Raw genomic sequence first — 20,015 nt, 5'->3', positions numbered from 1 at the left:
ATACAGTCCCACCAACAATGAATAAGAGTTCCAATTTCTCCACATCCCCTCCAGCATTTGTAGTTTCCTGTTTGTTTAATGGCAGCCATTCTAATTGGTGTGAGATGGTATCTCATGGTGGTCTTAATTTGCATCTATCTAATAGGTAGTGAAGCTGAACATTTTTTCTTGTGTTTCTTGGCCATTTGTATTTCCTCTTCAGAGAACTGTCTTTTCATTTCTTTTGCCCATTTTATAATTGGGCTGTCTGTACTATTGTCATTGAGTTGTAGGATTTCTTTATATATGCAAGATATCAGTCTTTTGTCAGATACATGGTTTCCAAAAACTTTTTCCCATTGAGTTGGCTGCCTCTTCACCTTTTTGATAAATCCCTTTGAGGTACAGAAATTTCTAAGCTTGAGGAGTTCCCATTTATCTATTTTTTTTGTTTTGTTTTGTTGCTTCTGCTTTGGGTGTAAGGTGTAGGAAGTGGCCGCCTAATACAAGGTCTTGAAGATGTTTCCCTACATTGTCTTCCAGGAGTTTTACGGTACTATCTTTTATATTGAGGCCTTTGATCCACTTTGAGTTAATTTTTGTGTAGAGTGTGAGGTAGGGGTCCTCTTTCATTCTTTTAGATATGGATATCCAACTTTCCCAGCCCCATTTGGTGAAAAGACTGTTATGCCCCAGTTCTTTGAGTTTGGGGGACTTACCAAAGATCAGTCGGCTGTAGATCTGGGGGTCTATCTCCGAATTCTCAATTCAATTCCGTTGATCAATGTTTCTGTCTTTGTGCCAGTACCATGCTGTTTTGACGACTGTGGCTTTCTAATAAGCTTGTAAGTTGGGGAGTATAAGTCCTCCCACTTCATTTTTCTTTTTTAGAGTGTTTTTAGCAATTTGACCTATCTTCCCCTTCCAGATACATTTGATAACTAGCTTTTCCAAGTCTGCAAAGTAGGTTGTTGGAATTTTGATTGGGATTGCATTGAATCTGTAGGTGAGTTTGGGCAGAAGTGACATCTTAATGACATTTAGCCTTCCTATCCATGAACATGGAATGTTTTTCCATCTTTTAAGGTCCCTTTCTATTTCTTTTAGATTTATGTCATTTTCTTTGTATAGGTCTTATGCATCTTTGGTTTATTCCTAGGTACTTGATTTTTTTAGTTGCTATTGAAAATGGTATCTTTTTCTTGAGTGTCTCTTCAGTTTGTTCATTTCTAGCATATAGAAACATTCCTGCCTTATGTGCATTAATCTTGTATCCCGCTACTTTGCTAAATTTTTTCATTAGCTCTAGTAGCTGTAATGTCAATTTCTCAGGGTTTTCCAGATATAAGATCATATCATCTGCAAATAATGACAGTTTTACTTCTTCTTTTCCAACTTGGATGCCTTTTATTTCTTTGTCTTGCCTCATTGCCCTGGCTAGCACTTCCAGCACAATGTTGAATAACAGTGGTGACAGCGGGCATCCTTGTCTTGTTCCTGATCTTGGAGGGAAGGCTTTCAGTCTCTCACCATTGGGTACTATGCTGCCTGTGGGCTTTTCATATGTACTCTTTATCATATTGAGGTAGATTCCTTTAATTCCTACCTTTTAACGTGTTTTTGCCGTAAAGGGATGTTGCATTTTCTCAAAAGCTTTTTCAGCATCTATTGAGATGATCGTTTGATTTTTCTCTTTTGATTTGTTACTGTGTTGTAATACATTGATTGATTTTCTTATGTTGAACCATCCTTGCATGCCTGGAATTGGTCATGGTGTATGATTTTTTTAATGTGTCTTTGGATTCAATTTGCAAGTATTCTGTTGATAATTTTTGCATCTGTATTCATTAGGGAGATTAGCCTGTAGTTTTCCTTTTTTGTGGCATCTTTGCCAGGTTTTCACGTTAGATTGATGTTAGCTTCATAAAATGTGTTAAGTAATGTTCCATTTTCTTCAATGTTTTGAAAAAGCTTAAGTAAGATTGGTGTCAGTTCTTTTTGGAAAGTTTGGTAGAATTCCCCTGTGAAGCCATCTGGCCCTGGGCATTTATTTGTGGGAAGTTTTTTGATAACTGATTGGATCTCTTTGCTTGTGATTGGTTGGTTGAGGTCTTCTATTTCTTCCCTGGTCAGTCTAGGTTGTTCATATGTTTCCAGGAAATTGTCCATTTCCTCTACATTATCCAGTTTGTTGGCATACAGTAGTTCATAGTATCATCTTATAGTTTTAAAATTTCGGGATCCGTAGTAATGTCACCTTTCTCATTCATTATTTTGTTTATATGGGTCTTCTCTCTTTTTGATTTTGTCAGTCTAGCTAGGGGCTTGTCAATTTTGTTGATGTTCTCAAAGAACCAACTTGTGGTGTGATTTATTCTCTCTCTTATTTTTTTGTTCTCTATGTCATTTATTTCTGCTTTAATCCTTATTATTTCTTTTTTTCTACTTGGTTTAGGATTGGTTTGTTGTTCATTTTCTAGCTTCTTCAGTTGCTCCATTAGTTCTTTGATTTTAGCTCCTTCTTCCTTTTTGATGTATGCATTTTGTGCTATAAATTTCCCTCTCAGTACCGCTTTTGCTGCATCTCATAGGTTTGATATGTTGTGTTCTCATTTTCATTCATCTGTATATATTTAGCAATTTCTCTTGCTGTTTCCTCTTTAACCCACTGAATGTTTAGAAGTGTGTTGTTTAACCTCCAGGTATTTGTGAATTTTCTAAGTCTCTGATGGTTATTGACTTATAATTGTATTCCATTGTGGTCAGAGAATGTGCTTTGAATAATTTCAATTTTTTTAAATTTATTGAGGCTTGTTTTATGTCCTGGCATATCATCTATTCTTGAGAAAGTTCCGTGAGCACTAGAGAAGAATGTATATCCTGGTGATTTGGGATGTAATGTTCTATATATGTCTGTTAAATCAAATTCATTTATCAGATTGTTTAGGTTTTCAGTTTCCTTATTGGTCTTCTGTCTGGTTGATCTATCTGTAGGAGAGAGTGATGTGTTGAAATCTCCCACAATTATTGTGGAAACATCAATTGCTTCCTTTACTTTTGCCAGTGTTTATCTCATGTATTTTGTGGCACCTTGATTGGGTGCATAAAGATTTATGATACTTCTTCTTGTTGAATTACCCCTTTTATTAGTATGTAGTGGCCTTCTTTGTCTCTCAGAACATCCTTGCATTTAAAGTCTATTTTATCTGAGATTAATATTGCTACTCCTTTCTTTTGGCTGTAGCTTGCATGAAATATTTTTTTCGATCTTTTCACTTCCAATTTCTTTGTGTCCCTGTGTCTAAGATGAGTCTCTTGTATGCAACATATTGATGGTTCATATTTTTTGATCCATTCTGCAAATCTATATGTTTTAATTGGGGAGTTTAATCCATTTACATTCAACATTATTACTGTGAAGGCATTTCTTGAATCAGCCATCCTATCCTTTGGTTTATGTTTGTCAGATATATTTTTTTCCTCTCTCTCTTAATGTCCTTTAACATACCCATACTGAATCTCTTTAGTACTGAACCCTTCTCCATCTCTCTCTCTCCTTTGTTTCTCTGTCAGTAGGGCTCCCTTTAGTATTTCAAGTAGGGCAGGTCTCTTGTTCACAAATTCTCTCAGCATTTGTTTGTTTGTGAAAATTGTAAGCTCTCCCTCAAATTTGAAGGAGAGTTTTGCTGGATAAAGAATTCTTGGTTGGCAATTTTTCTCTCTCAGAATTTTAAATATGTCATGCCACTGCCTTCTCGCCTCCATGGTGGCCGCTGAGTAGTCACTGCTTAGTCTTATGCTGTTTGCTTTTGTAAGTGGTGAATTGTTTTTCTCTTGCTGTGTCCAGAACTTGCTCCTTCTCTTCATTATTTGAGAATCTGATCAGAATATGTCTCGGAGTGGGTTTATTTGGATTTATTCTATTTGGAGTTCGCTGGGCATTTATGACTTGTGTGTTTATGTTGTTTAGAAGGTTTGGGAAGTTTTCCCCAACAATTTCTTTGAATATTCTTCCTAGACCTTTACCCTTCTCTTCCCCTTTTGAAACATTAATGAGTTTTGTATTTGGACGTTTTATATTATCTATCATATCCCTGAGGTCCATTTTGATTTTTTCAATTTTTTCCCCATACTTTCTTTTGTTCTTTCATTTTCCGTTCTGTCATCCTCAAGGTCGGTGATTCACTGTTCAGCTTCCTCTAGTCTTGTACTATGAGTATCCAGAATCTTTTTAATTTCGTCGACAGTTTCTTTTATTTCCATAAGATTGTCTATTTTTTTATTTACTCTTGCAATTTCTTCTTTATGCTCTTCTAGGGTCTTCTTCATGTCCTTTATATCCTGTGACATGTTCTTGTTGTTTGTCTTTAGTTCTTTGATTAAGTGCTCCAAGTACTGTGTCTCCTCTGATCTTTTGATTTGGGTGTTTGGGTTTGGGTTATCCATATTGTTTAGTTTTTTCATATGCTTTAAAATTTTCTGTTGTTTTTGGCCTCTTGGCATTTGCTTAACTTGATTGGGTTCTTTTAGGATATGTAGACTGATTCAAACACTTGTCTTTAATTTGTCAGATCTACAGCTTGTTGGAGTACACTTTCTCTAACTAACCAGCAGGTGACATCCGCAAGCCACCTATTCCCCTCAAGCTAGTTCTCCCCAACTTTGTCTTTGTGATGAGTGGGGTCTGGGTCTTGTGGGGGTTGAATTGGTGCATCAAGTTTGCGTGTGTAGTTGGTGCTGCCTGCCCCGAATTTGGGGCGTGTGTCTGAGCAGGTAGGGAGTGGAGGGCGGCTTTAATAATCAAATCTCCCAGGTGTTCCTGGAGATTTAAAGCTGTTGTAGTAGTCTAATCCTTCAGTCTTGCCACAGTTTGTCTCTGTCGCTGATCCACAAGTCCTTGGTATTGGCGTAGGGTCCCTGGGACTTGTGAGTAGGTCCGTCTTCCAAGCCATGCCCTCTGCTGAGGGAAAACTGTGCTGTGTCACAGGTGAGTGCCATCCCTCAAGGGAGGTTCTGGACCACAGGACCGTGTCGGGGCATTTCCACTCTGCCGAAATGATGGCTGAATGGGGCATGTTAGTTTCCCCCTTTTCACACAGCTCCGCCTTTCCAGTTCCAGGACAATTTAGCTGTGGGTGCCCGAAAGGCTGTCGTCCACACTAGATATTGTGGTATGTGTGTGTTGCTGGAAGCACTTCCTGTCACACTGGGTTGTTTGGGGCATCTCTGGGCTGTGGCGCTGGCGCTGGGCAAGCGTGTTCCCAGCCTGCCAGGAAGATGGCTGTAAGAGGACACTCCCCCTTTTTTGGGAAGTTACGGTGTTTAGTGAATTTTCTCAGCCACTAGACTTATTGCTTTGTCCCTCAGAGCTGTCTTAGCTCTGCTCTTGCCTGGGCCCAAATTGCAAGTCTTTGAGGCTTTCTGTAATGGGCTTCATAGAGTAATTGTTTTAGAAAAAGAGAAAAATTAAAAAAAAGAAAAAGAAATAGAAGGGCCCTCCTTGCAGATCTAATGGGCTATTGAAATGCTGAGAGACAAGGAGATTAGGGCCATTAAGGAACAATCACGGAAACAGAGAAACTGGCTCTTCAGACAAGGGTCCTCACCCTCTGGATTTGCATATGCGCCTGATTCTTTTTGAGCCCTGCCCTTCTCCATTTTATGTTCCCAGACCTCCAAAAAGTCTCTGTTTTTATTTTCTGGGTTTTTTTTTGTTGTTGCTGTTGCTGTTTTTGCTAGCCCTATCTCTTCTCAGCTGGGCTGACTGCTCCCAGATTCTCAGGTGTCTGGTCTCAGTCTGTCTCTGGTTGCAATTTTTGATTCGCTGTCTGAGTTTTCAATCAGAGCTGCAACTGTAGTTCTCCCTCCTGGTTCCCAGCAGGGATGGCCACTCCTCCCGTGGGACTGAGCCTGGTAGGGAGGGGCGTGGGTCCCCTGGCTGGGAGATCTTACAGATTTTGCTGATCTCAGCTGTTCCATGCATTCGTGAGTGTTGTATGAGGTATGCCCTAGGTCAGATTGCTCTGCGGTGTCTGGTCCACACAGTTCCTGGCTTTCTACCTACTGCCCTGGAGAAGTAGCTAAAACCTATAACTCACCATTCCACCATCTTGCCCCCTGAATTATATTTTGACTGAAAGCTTTTTGTTTTTTGAAACATTTTTGTGATAACCTATTCTTTATTAGCAAAGTAATGATGATTCTTTCGATTTCATTTCTTTAGTCCGAGGATCAGAAGGACTCTACATGGTGAATGGCCCCCCACATTTTACAGAAAGCACAGTGTTTCCAAGGTATGGTTTATTTTGTTGAGTGATGGTATAGGGAACTCTGCAGTCTATTCTAAAGTTTCTTTTGCTGTTATATTCTGAACAATAAAGGGGAAGATAAACTAGTTTCTTGGGACCTATGTAATACTAACAGAAGTCCGAAAGAATGCGTATTCATTTTTAAGGAAAATGATCTTCAAGTTTGAGAATAATAGCTTAAGCCTAGTTAAAAAAAGGGGAAACAACATTAAGGGAAAGCTTAGACACTAGTGTAATTGAGTGCAAGCCTGTAGCTTAGAAGAATTTGATCTCAGGGAATGAATAAAACTTGTAAACATGATAGCAGACCATGGCCAGTAATCTTCATGAAATCAAAAAATGAAAAAGGTGTAAGAAAAGAAGAAGCTATGAATATGTATATGTAATATATAACTCAATAGATATATAAATGTTTTCCCCTAAAAGAAACAATGGAAGGGTAAACCAAAAGCCAATAAGCTGAGAGTTACAGGAAACCGGGGACATGTCTGTGAATGAATTTTGTTATATAGTTTTGACTTTGGGCCATGTAATTGTTTTAAATTTTAAAAACTATATTAAAAAATTAAAATGGAAAACTGAAACTAATGAGCCTAGTTTTATATGAAGTTAACCATATGAAGAACTGAAAAAATTTTGAATGCATTCAGTAGTTTTATTATTAACAGAAAATTGATAATACTTTGAGTCTGCTGTAGGATAAAGTAAATAAGTAATTATATTAATGTTACTAGGGACCAAGATTTTTCATCACAAGAGTAAAGAGGTAGACTTTCAAATATCAAAATGGACTCATGATTTCTTTTCATAAAAACATTTGTACTTCCTAGCTCTGTCCACTAAAATGGCTTAGAAGCATTGATAACCCAGTAGCAATGAATATCCTTGCCTCATAGATTATGATCTCATTGATCTCTAAATATTATTTCTCACTAAAATGAACCAGCTCCTTGGAAAAGTGGCTGACTCCATGTCTAGAACAGAAAATGTTAAAGTTGCTCTGAAGGAATCTTGTACCCAAAAATAAGGAAGCTGCCTAAGTTTTGTCAAAGGGTCATAGGAGTCAACTTGAAGGGGCTCACACACTGATATGGGACAGTTTAGGCATTAAGAAGAATAATGATGAAAAGGATTAAAACATGTCAAATATATAAATGCTCCAAAAAATACCCCTCCCTCAACCTTATTGGTCAGCACTGAAGGTTGTGGAGTCTTTGCTCATTGCTTTGAAAATTGACAGATAAAAAAAGGAATCAAGCATGTATCTTTTTTTTCCTCAACTCAGTTCTATTGAGATATGTTCACATACCCTACAGTCATCCACAGTGTACAGTTGTTCACAGCACCATCATGTAGTTGTGCATTCATCACCAAAATCAATTTTTGAACATTTTCATTACTTCAAAAAATTAAAAATCAGAATAAAAATACAAGTAAAGAAGAATGCCCGCAACATCCCATCCCCCCCAACCCCCTATTATTCATTTAATTTTTGTTCTCTTTTTCCTACTCATCTGTCCATACACTGGCTCAAGGGAGCGTGAGCCACAAGGTTTTCATGATCACACCGTCACACCGTGTAAGCTACATAGTTACACAGTCATCTTCAAAACTCAAGTCTACTGGGTTGCAGTTCAACAGTTTTAGGTATTTCTTTCTAGCTATTCCAATACACTAAGAACTAATAAGGGATATCTGTATAAAGCATATGAATAACCTCCAGAATGACGTCTCAATTCCATTTGAAATCTCTTAGCCACTGAAACTTTATTTTGTTTCATTTCTCTTCCCCCTTTTGGTCAAGAAGACTTTCTCAGTCCCATGACAAGCATATGTCTTGACTGTCCTGTGCAAATTGTTGTTTTTCTTTTCTTTTCTTTTTAACTTTATTTTTTAGAGCTGTTGTGGGTTTACAGAAAAATTATGCAGGAAGTACAGCGTTCCCATATACAGCTCCCACCCCCACAATTTTCCCTTGTAATAACATTTTGCATTAGTGCAAATTGTTTTTCAGGGTAACCAAATAGTTGCTGAGGAGAAGTTCTTCTTTACAGAAGAATTCGAGCTGGTAAAGGCAGAAGGAATGATGGGACTGGATAATCATCATTTTATAATCCTAAAGAAATCATGAATCTAGGCCAGTGGCTCTCAAACTTTAGCATACATCAGAGTCAGCTGGAGGGCTTGTTAAAATACACCTTATTGGCCCCACTCCCAGAGTTTCTGATTCATTAGGTCTGGGGTGGGACCTGAAAATTTGTGTTTTTGACAAGTTGCCAGGTAATATGATACTGCTAGTTTGGGGACCCCACTTTAAGAAACACAGATCTACGCAGATGATCACCAAAAGATATTGAAGCCATTAGATGAAGTCTTGATGGGGAATTTTTAAATCAAACCTGAATCTATTTACCAATTTTTTATTAGGCACAGTTCTCTAGAACCTTGCAGAAAATGTGGGCCCAACAAGACCTGCCATATTGGCATCACCTGTGATCCAGTGCAGTAATGGCAGCATCTAAGGCCTTACCTGACCTACAGAATCAGAATCTGTAGTTTAACAAGATCCTCAGGTGATTTGTGTGCACATTAATGTTTGGGAAGCACTGCTCTGGAAAACAGTCTGTGGCAAAGCTATGTGCTATACATCATTTGGGTGTACAATCTCAAGGCAGCAGGAGTGAAGGGGAAAAAGGGAAGTGATGTGGGGAGGAAGGGTAAGAAATTCTTCTGTAGCCAGAGCCTCTGTTGGTCTGTTTAGGTTGAATCCGAGTATCAGAGCTTCTCTGCCTGCTACTGAAGTACAACTCTCAACTGCAGAGTCTGAAATAATCAGTGGTGTTAGGGGATGAGGTAGCCAGTTGAGAGCAGGAAGAGCTGGGTGAATCTGAGGTGGTATATAACTGAGTCCAGAACTATCTCAGCATCAAGAGTGCAACAGCCAGACATTAGGTGTCTCCTAATAAGTTGTAATAGGAGCTACATAGTGCGTAGCATCTATGAAGAACTTGCCTAAATGAAAACCTGAGTCAGGCTTCTAGGCAAGTAGTTCTCAGATTTGACTGCACATTAGAATTACCTGGGGAGCTTTAAAAAAAAACCTAGATACCCAAGCCAAGTACTGGGTTTTAGACAATATGAAGGAGTTATTGTAATTTTGTGAGATGAAGTGACATGGTGGTGATTATGTTTTTAAAATATATCCTTATCAATTTGAGATGCATACTGAAATATAGAGTGAAATGACATAACATCTGGTTTTTGTTGTAAAATACTCTGGCATTTAAAAAAAAAGTGGAAGGTAGATTAAACAAGGTTGTTTATGAGTTAATTATTTAAGCCTCGATGATGGATGCGTGGGGGCAATTTTTATCATACCTTTTCTTTATTTTTGTGTATATTTGAAATTTGTCATTTAACAAATTGTACCAGAAGGAAATGGAGAAAATTCCCAATTGCCAAAATTATGAAAATAATTGTAAAAATATAATTGAGGGGGCAAGATGGTGGAGTGGTGAGTTACAGGTTTTAGTTACTTCTCCAGGGCAGTAGGTAGAAAGCCAGAAACTTGCCTTCACTCCTGAACACAATTAAAGAAGGAGTTATCAAATGGACACTTTGTGAACATTGAGATCAGGGGATGATTATTGGAGTCAAAATGAGCTTGCTAAGAACAATAGAACTAGAAACATGATTTTAGCAGAGTAAAAAACGAGAAAGTCTTTGGGTTGGATGAAGAAAATAACAGGAGTTCTTAGTTTTGATTTGTGAATTCAGTTGATTAATAAGTTGATTTTAGTTTGAAGAAAGGGACTTTCGTGGAGCTATATGATCCTGTTTAGAGCTCATTTGACATTCTTATAAATTGTTTAGATGATAGTTGAGAAACAGTGTTTTATAATTTACGCATTACACAAATCTGAGGAATGACTGTTTTCAAGGAGAAAGATAAAAACTTAAGTAGGTCTTAGGCTGGAATGATAGGCCACAATCTAAAGGGTAGAATTTAATAAAGATAATTATAAAATTCTGCCTTAAGTTTCAGAAATGATTTGCAAAAGAATGAGGTAAGTATTGGTCAAAGCTGTTTGTGTGAGAGAGGGAAAACACGTTTAGATCACTCAAACTGATTATAAGCTATGATTATTGTGTGACTGCAGAAGTGCATCTTAAGATGAATTAATGAAAAGATAGCATCTTGCCAAGCTTCTATGACAAATACCACATTTTTTTGTTATTTTCAAAATACCATTATGCAAAATACCAGAAGTGGATTGGCTTTTATAAAGGGGGTTTACTTGGTTTCAAAGTTACAGTCTTATGGCCATGCAAATGTCCAAACAAAGGCATCAACAGTAGAGTACCTTCACTAAAGAACACTGATGGCGTTTGGAAAACCTCAGTTATCTGGGAAGGCACATGGCTGGCGTCCGCTTGCTCCTAGATTGGGTTTCAAAATGGCGTTCTCCAAAATGTCTCTCTAAGCTGCAGCTGCTCTGAGGTCCTTCTGTTTGTGAGCTTTTATAGGGCTCCAGTAAACTAATCAAGACCCATGCTGAATGGGCAGGCCATACCTCCATGGAAATAATCTGATCAAAGGTATTGCCCACAGTTGGGTGGGTCACGTCTCCATGGAAACAGCCTAATCCAAAGATTCCAACCTAATCAACACTAATATGTCTGCTCCCACAAGATTTCATTAAAGAACCTGGCGTTTGGGGGAATATAATACATCCAACCAAGTGCACCACACAACGGGGTTGCTTAACAGGAATTTATTGGCTCACAGTTTCAAAGGCTAGAAGTCCAAAATCAAGGCATTTGCTTTCTCCACAAAGTCTGTAATATTCCGGTGCTAGCTTGCTGCAGTCTTTGGGATTTCTTGGTTTTCATCTCTGCCTCCCATCACATGGCAGTCTCTTTCCTTGTGTCCACTCTTCCGGTTTCCGCAGACTTCCAGCTTCTGGCTCTGTGGCTCTCTCTGACTTCTCTTTTAAGACTCCACTAGTACAAGATTAAAGCCCACCTTCATTCATTTGGCCACACATTTACTAAAAATAACATTTCCAAAAGGTCCTATTTACAATGGATTCGTACCCACAGGAACTTGTCTTTGGAGGTACATAATTTAGTCTACTACAAAGGTATATAATGGTCAATTCTCAGTGCCAATTTATTGTTACTTAACAATTCAAATGTTTATTAGCAATGAAGGTCTGATGTATTATTGTGACTACACACATGGACATCTACATATATACACATACGCATTTCTGTTTGAGTTTTCATCACTGGGAGGTATATTCACAGTGGGCATTTCCAGTTGAGAAATGCATTTCTTGGAGTTTTGATGATCACTTGATAGAATATTGCCAAGAAGTCTGATTTCTATGGGTCTGTTTTTTGTACAGAATCCAGCATCAGCATTTATTTACTGTGAAAATCCTCTTGTTGATACTTCTCTGTCTTTACATAAATTAAGTTGATGGAAGGTCTTTGTCCTTCAAGTCCAGGGGTACTTGTTTTGAGGATATTCTGTCTACCACTGTTTTGTTAGAAAGGGTCTGAAGCATTTTCCACAAAGTCTCCATGTTGAAATACATCAGCCCTCTCAGATCTGGGTGATGGGAGATTCACATTCACTTACATTTTGGGTTTTCACACAAACTATTTATAAAAAATAATTATAAAATCAATTTCCAGCTACCCGAACTGCAGAAACGTCAAACACCAATGGTATAAACTGCAGTGACTTCAGTCATCAGGTACATTTCAGTTCTGCCTGACTCCTGGTGTTAGGCCAGGCTCCAAATGTTAAGGAGCACTCCTCTACAAGATTGCCCTTCAGGGTACCAGTCGCAAGTTCAGAGGTCCTGGCCATCCACACTTCTGACCAGCTGGTACAAATTTGGGAATTCCCACCATCCCAAGGGGTGGGGCCCACTCCCCTCTAAGACTACTGGTAAGGCTGACCCCATCCTGAGACTTCTCATTAGCATGTGAACTATCAGGCATGGTCCAGGGCCTGCCATGAAAACATGGGAAATGCCAAGGATGTTCCCAGTAGCAGGACAAAGGCCAGACCTTTTCTGGAGGTTAAATACCTTACTCTGCACCAGCTTACTTTACAGTGTTTGTTGGTACTGCATTTTGGAGATTAAAGTGTTGACAGGCTAAAGCATTTTGGAATTATTTTCTAAAATTTACTTGAGTTCTTAGTCATTAAATTAGAAGTAAGACTGTGGATTTTGTAATTAGATTTTTGAACAGTATTAAAGCTTAATTTAAATATGTTTTTGGTCATTTTTCAGGGAGTCTGGGAAAAATTGCAAGATCTATACCTTCAGTAAGGATGGGACCTTGTTTACCTGGGGCAGCGGAGAAAAGTTAGTGTTCATTTATGTAACATTATAACTTTTGTGTGTGTTATGAATATAAAGCATATCTAACATTCTTTGAATGACATGCATTTGGGTTTCCTTAGTAAGGTCCATCTTTTAATGTCATGATGTAATTAGACATTGTCTCTATTTTAACACCTCCCAAGTTGTTAATTTTTGTGTATGTGCCCTGTTTTATCTAGTTACTTTGAATTAAATTCAGCATGTAAAAAAGGGCAATTAATTTACTGCCTTTTTCTTTTTTCTTTGAAGAAGCTGAGATTGTTTGAAATGGTGCTCTGTTTAGGGTTTCTTAAGTTCTGCACTAACATTTAGGGAATAATTCTCTTTGTTTATCTTAGGTTTGGATGCTTTTGATCTTTGCTGTTAAATTAATAACAACTGTCTGTGGTTATTACTCTTTTATTGTATATAAAATTATATTATCTAAGTATTTTATAAATTATTCAAGTAACATAACATAAGTTATTCTGTTAATCTATGTTACATAAAATATCAGTTTACAGAATTGGTCTTGCAAAAAAGTAAGTATTTTGATTAAATGTTCATAATTTCACTGGAAAAATCAGTCCTTTTTAGTTTTTCCAGTATCACTATAGCATTTCAGTTCACAGAACCAAGAAAATATCTAAATATTTGTTGCTTGGTTAAATGTTATTTTTGTTGTTTTTAACCAGATATAATCCTGTAAGTTTTTTTAGAGGGGAAAAAACTGTATACAGTAGTTTGAAAAATGTTGTTCTTTGCACAGTGGTAATGTATTCTGAAGTCTTTTAGGGTCAGATTAGATTATATCAATTTATTTTTTTGAAGTTACTAAATTAAGCCAATAAGCCGTTATTCTCAGATTATGAAGAATGTATCTTGTTGGATCCTAGTCACAGTCCTTACAGACCAGTCTTAATCTCAGCCTCAAGGATAGGATATACTCTCAGTTTTTCTTATTTCTTTTGGTGGTGTGGGTATTTGAGGTTTTTTTCTGTCCGTAGTTTTTGAGTAATTAATTATGAATTAATTGAAATTTACTATCTAAAGGGATATTCCATACTTCTAGTCATTGCTTTTTTGTCTTTTTGAAGTATCCCTTATTTTACTAGCTTTAAAGCTTATTGAATAAGTTGATTTTCACCTTGGCAGTTATCCTTAATGGGTTTATGTACTATCCTATTCATATCCCCACTTAGCCTTTTAAAGTGCTGTTGCCACATGGTACATATTGTTCCAGGACTGAGTGAATCAGACATAGTATACCGATTGTGTTTTTAGGAAGTTAGTAGTTAACTAAGTCAGAATCAATCACAGATTTTTCCTTATGTAAGGTATTCTTTTTTATTAAAACTGATATTCTTCATTAAACTAAGAATAATTATTAAAGGTTATCAACAACAACTTTTAAAAAAGAAAGCTTCATTTAATCCTAAAATATTTAATATATAGTAAGTTATAAAGAATCTTACATGTGTATGTGTGTCATTTTCTGTGTGTGTGTATTTAAACAATATGCAGTAATTTTGCATTCTTACCAGTTATTGATTATCCTAACCTCAATATCTTCCTCAAAACTGAGTGGAACAAAGTTACTTTAAATAATTTCTGGGAAAAGGTGTTTTTGGTTTTGTTTTGTTTTGTTTTTTTAACCCCAAAGGGTTTAGTGTAGTGCACAAAAGCAAGTCACACCAACTTGTTTCAAAACTTGGCTGTGACATTTATCAATAGTATAATCTTGGGCAAATTACTTAATTTTTCTAAACCTTAATTTTATCATTTGTAAAATGGGGATGATAATACCTATTTCATAAGACTGTTGTGTGGGCTAAATGAGAAAATGTATGTGCACTGCTTAGACCAGTACAAGACATATGGAAAGCATCTAACAAATGGAAACTGCTTTTATTATACTATTTATCATTTTCATCATTACTGTACTGTAATAATTCTTACAGTTATATCTTTTGGAGACTTCCTCTGAGATTTTAGTAGACCTCAAGAGTTTCCTTGCTGATTTCCATAGCTGCTATAGCTTCCGTTTACTCAAAAAAATACTTTCGCTATGCCCTCTAGTTACCTCTGTTTTTTTCTGCTTTCTCTTTGGTATGATATACCTCAGCTTCTGAGTTCCTTTAAAGGCCCATTTGTTTCCTTTTCAACTGTAGGAGGAATCTTCTATTGTCTTTTGGCTAATTTGACGTTATTCTCCAACAGCAGCCTTATATAGGAGCCTTTTGGTAAAATGTGTACTTTTTTTTAGTTAAGGTATTTTACTGGATATTTTGTAGAACTAACTGCAAATTGATTTTTGTGCAAATTGGGCTCTTTAGAGTGATCTATATTTGAAAAGAGATGTGAATACTTTGGTTAGTGTTGGCTATTATAAAACAGTATTTCACTGCTAAAGGTATTTCTTTTGAAACCAGAGTAAATATTATCAATGTCACTAACAAGGGACTGCTGCACTCCTTCGACCTCCCAAAGGCAGTTTGCCTTGAGTTCTCGCCAAAAAACACTGTCCTGGCAGCGTGGCAGCCTTATGCTAGTAAGTATTTTCCAATCGTAAAAATATTCTGACAGAACCAATTAAATTCAGTCAGAAAATATGAAAACAGTTTATAACCTTGTTTGGAAGTAATTAGTCTTTCTGATACTGAATAGTGTTTTTGAACATTTTTAATCAGCAGTGAATCTTGTGCTCTCTAAATATAAGGTAGTTTAAGTAAGTGAGAAGATCCATTATGAGATTGAAAAAAAGAAAATGCTTAAAGGAAAATTTAGGAAGTATGTAACTACTGGATAGGAATAGTCCCTAAAAATTAAAAATAATAATGACTTTTAAAATAAAAAAATGTTTTAAATTTATCTTTATAAATGGAAGAGTACGTCAGTAGGTACAACATCTACCTGATGTGTATGGTATAAGAAAAAGTGGGAAATGATTTGTCATTTTTCTAATGCATTTACAGGTATCTAGTAATAATACATTTATAAACATTTTATATAGCTGTGCTTCATAAATAAGTAATACAATATTGGGATCTGGTATAGGGACTTACTTTTTTTTTAATTCAATTTTATTGAGATATATTCACATATCATATAATCATCCAAAGTGTACAATCAGTTGTTCACAGTACCATTATATAGTTGTGCATTCATCACAATTAATTTTTAAACATTTTCATTACCACAAAAATAAAAAAAGAGAATAAAAATTAAAGTAAAAACATCCCATCCCCCCAACCCTCTCTATTAGTCATTTACTTTTTGTTCCCGTTTTCCTACTCATCTGTCTATACACTGGATAAAGGGAATGTGAGTCCCAAGGTTTTCATGATCACATAGTCACACAGTGTAAGCTATATAGTTATACAATCATCTTCAAGAATCAAGGCTACTGGGTGCAGTTCAACGGTTTCAGGTATTTCCTTCTAGCTATTCCCATACACTAAAAAATAAAAGGGATATCTATATAATGCATAAAAAGAACTTCCAGGATGTCCTCTTGACTCCATTTGAAATCTCTCAGTCACTGAAACTTTATTTTGTTTCATTTCTCTTCCCCCTTTTGGTCAAAAAGACTCTCTCAATACCATGATGCTGGGTTCGTGTTCATCCCCAGGAATCATGTCCCATGTTGTCAGGGAGAGTTACACCCCTGGGAATCATGTATCATGTAGTGGGGAGGCAGTGAGTTTACCTGCAGAGCTGGCTTAGAGAGAGAGTCCACATCTGAGCAACAGAAGAGTTTCTCTGGGGGTGACTCTTAGGCACAATTATAAGTAGGCTTAGCCTCTCCTTTGTGGTAGCAAGCTTCGTAAGGGCAAGCCCCAAGATCAAGGACGACAGGGACTTATTTTTAAGCAACATTTTCTAAAGTGGATATTGCTGAGTTAAATATATGATAATTATTCATTATTGTGTTTTAAACCTTCTGGTTTGTTATTCTAAGAGGCATGGGCTCTAATGAATCTTATTTGTCCAAGAAAATAAAAGAGAAATTGAGAATCAATTGAGAATTACGAGTGGTTTTATATAACTTTTTTTGCATGTATTGCTTACGGATGCAGGCTTTCTTGATAAGACTCAATTCATTTGGCAGTTAAACCATGTTACACTTAATTAACAAGGGATCTCTTAAGTAGTCTTAAAATCTATAGTAGTTATCTCATTTTCGAGATGCTAGACTTTTGCTCTTAAATAGCTGTCATACTGTCATGGTTTTAAGAATGGATGATTAAATTCATAATTAAGGCTAGAGGGGAGAGATTTAAAGCAGTCCTTTTACTTGATCTTTATAGTCTTGTTCAAAATTTTTTTAAGAATGAAACATTTTTATTAATGTTAGATAATACTGCAAAAAAAAAAATTTTGTTTTTTTTGCAGCCTCTAAAGATGGCACAGCTGGAATACCTAACCTACAACTTTATGATGTCAAAACTGGAACATATTTGAAATCCTTCATCCAGAAAAAAATGCAAAATTGGTAATTAAATGTTTTAAAGTACTTATTCTTTACAAAATATTAAATTTTAAATATCTCCATAGTGTTTGTTTCTCTGGTATTGATTTCAAAAATAACTTGTCAGACAAGCTAGACCTCTAAGACCATATATAGCAGTCTTTACTTAAGCTATTATTGTAAAAATTTGATACTACTTTTGTTTAGTATTTAAATAGATAGGAACAGTATTTTTCTATTACCTATACTGAAGGAAACTATTAGTAACTGACTTAACATCATGTTTATAAGTATTTTTTTAAAACAGTAAGCAATATCACAAGCATGTTTATTTATTTTTTTAATAATTCAATTTTGTTGAGCTATATTCACATACCATGCAGTCATACAAAGCATACAATCAGTTGTTCACAGTACCACCATAGAGTTGTGCGTCCATCAACAAAATTAATTTTTGAACATTTTCATTACCCCACACACAAAAGTAATAAGAATAAAAATTAAAGTGAAAAAGAACAATTAAAGTAAAAAGGAATACTGGGTGCTTTTTATTTTTATTTTTTGCCCTCGTTTTTCTACTCATCCATTCATACACTGGGCAAAGGGGAGTGTGATCCACATGGCTTTCCCAATCACATTGTCACCTCTCATAAGCGACATTTTTAGACAATCATCTTCAAGATTCAAGGGTTCTGGGTTACATGTTTATTTTAAAAATACCACTTTAGCATGTTAACAGTGATGTTATATTCTAAATTTTTTTTTTTTTTTAATTCTTTTCAATATTAGGTGTCCATCCTGGTCAGAAGATGAAACTATTTGTGCCAGAAATGTTAACAATGAAGTTCACTTCTTTGAAAACAACAATTTTAGTATGGGAAGATTTATGAAATAATTGTATTATTTGTAAATGTGTATAGTTTTCATTGCCTTATTTAGTATTGTTGAGTTCTCCTAAGTAGTGTTAATTTATTAATAACCTCTATAATGTTAATTTATTTGAATAACTCTTTGTAAGTCTAAATGCTAGTGAAATTCTATAACATAGGTTTTCTTTTATAATCTTATATTATTTGACAGTTACTATTAAATTAAATCATTTGAAGACCTCTTTCTGAGTTTAATTGCTAATGAAATTCTGTGACACCAATTTTTAGAATTAAAATATTTTAATGTGGAGAATTTCAAATGGAAAAGTAGACAGCTTGTCCCAACAGTCATTAGTCCGTGGCCATTCCTACCTCATCTATAGGTCTCTCCACCTGCCATCTCTCTTCCTATGCTGTAACAAATCTCAGATATCATATGATTTTAAAAAAATATTCATAGGGGCTTTTATTAAATGTAAAATTAAATATGGAAATTAGGAATATATATATGAATGATAATTATAAAACGGAATAGATTGTATTTTATATAAGACTTAAATTCATTTTTTCTAAATGTAAGTGGTTACAGCCTCTTTCTAAAGATAAAGGGAAGATGACTAGAAAATACAGTTTTATATTTTTTCACATGGTTTAGATGTAGAAACACTTTACAGAAAAATAAAGGGATGCCTCCACCTTCACAGGCTTGCTCCAAATATAAGAAAGGTTCACCAAATTATTCTTTTCATTTCCCAAATAAAGCCCTCAACAAATGATTGGTTGACTCAATGAAAACTTTTCATTGAGTATCTACTATGTGTTAAGTGTTAGGTAAGTGTCTTCTATAAGAAAAGCAAGCAATGTGACAAAGCACAGATGGGCTTGAGAACGCCTGACAGGATATAGACCTGTGAGAATTTCCCTTTGTCAGGAGGCTGAGTGTGAAGCTCACCAACAACAGGTGGTATCAGTGAAACACAGGTAAAAACACAGTAAAAACATGAAAGAGCAAGAGAAGTCTGAGCTCATTTCTAAATGCCTAGAAATAAGGTGGGCAGAGCTTTGTGGATGGAATAACCCATGTGCAATAGGCAGGTTCTAAATGGGCAACCTAAATGCACTCACATGGTGAATGGTCTCTTCACTGAAATGTGTGTTCCTGGGTCTGGCGGAGACTTGATTCATTCATTAAGTCTGATGATTACTGGTTTCCTAGTAGATCTAATTTGCTATGTAAGTTTGCTGTCAAGTTTTACAGTTTTATGGCCAATAAGGAGTTCATTCCTAAGAAGGGCATTACTCTTTTGGAAAGATACAGACAGCAACAGCAATATCAAGTGTTGTTCTCCGAGTTTTTCATTGGTAGCCAAGGTCATCTAGAAAGGTGAAAGAAAATACCTGGGCAGGCCTTGCAGAGGACTTGTGTGACACTGAATATGTCTCAATTAATTGTCCCAACTATGTCCCAAATAATTTGATGAACTTTTCTTACATTCATTGCACACTCATGAAAACAAGGCCTTCCTCTATTCCTCCGCAAAATGCCCCCACATCCTAATACATGCGAAAAAAAATATTCCCATTGACAAGGGAATAAGGTACAGAAGTGGGAATGAGTCAGAATTTGGATGCATTTATCAAAGATACTGAGAGACAGAAAGGGAGAGAAGGGGCGAGAGGGTGGGGAGACCATTCACTTGTATAATCACCAGGTCCTAAAGTGTTTGCATTTGTAAGCATTTCTAAATTGGAACATGTCTAACACCTTGGTAATTTTATATTCTGCCTTTTTTCTTACTATTATAAAAAAAATTGTTCATGATTCTCCAGACTACAGTTTTTATTGTGAATGGTTATTTTCTCTTTTGAAGATACATAGAAACTTATTTAAGGAGTCCTTTACTTTTTGGCATTTTAGCCATTTCTCTTTTCATTATTATAATTAATCAGACATCATATCATTTTACTTACAAACATTTTAGTATGTGTCTCTGAAGATTGGGAG

General features: G+C 36.0%; 1 protein-coding gene across 2 annotated transcripts in view; it reads left to right on the top strand.

Annotated features, from left to right (window-relative positions):
- The window catches only part of EIF2A (eukaryotic translation initiation factor 2A), a 49,732-nt gene that overhangs the window by 15,030 nt on the left and 14,687 nt on the right, over nt 1-20,015 (top strand). The window contains exons 2-6 of one of the 2 annotated variants that reach the window (XM_037842753.1): nt 6,203-6,272; nt 12,599-12,673; nt 15,103-15,221; nt 17,066-17,165; nt 17,931-18,013. In XM_037842753.1, coding sequence (XP_037698681.1) covers nt 6,203-6,272; nt 12,599-12,673; nt 15,103-15,221; nt 17,066-17,165; nt 17,931-18,013 — 447 coding nt within the window. The remainder of the gene's footprint in view (nt 1-6,202; nt 6,273-12,598; nt 12,674-15,102; nt 15,222-17,065; nt 17,166-17,930; nt 18,014-20,015) is intronic. The other variant, XM_037842763.1, reaches the window with a different exon arrangement.

This window comes from Choloepus didactylus, chromosome 1 (assembly GCF_015220235.1).
Source record: "Choloepus didactylus isolate mChoDid1 chromosome 1, mChoDid1.pri, whole genome shotgun sequence".
In the NCBI taxonomy this organism is placed as follows: Eukaryota; Metazoa; Chordata; class Mammalia; order Pilosa; family Megalonychidae; genus Choloepus; species Choloepus didactylus.
The sequence above is the reverse complement of the archived record's forward strand: the minus strand, read 5'-3'. Positions and strand labels throughout refer to the sequence as shown.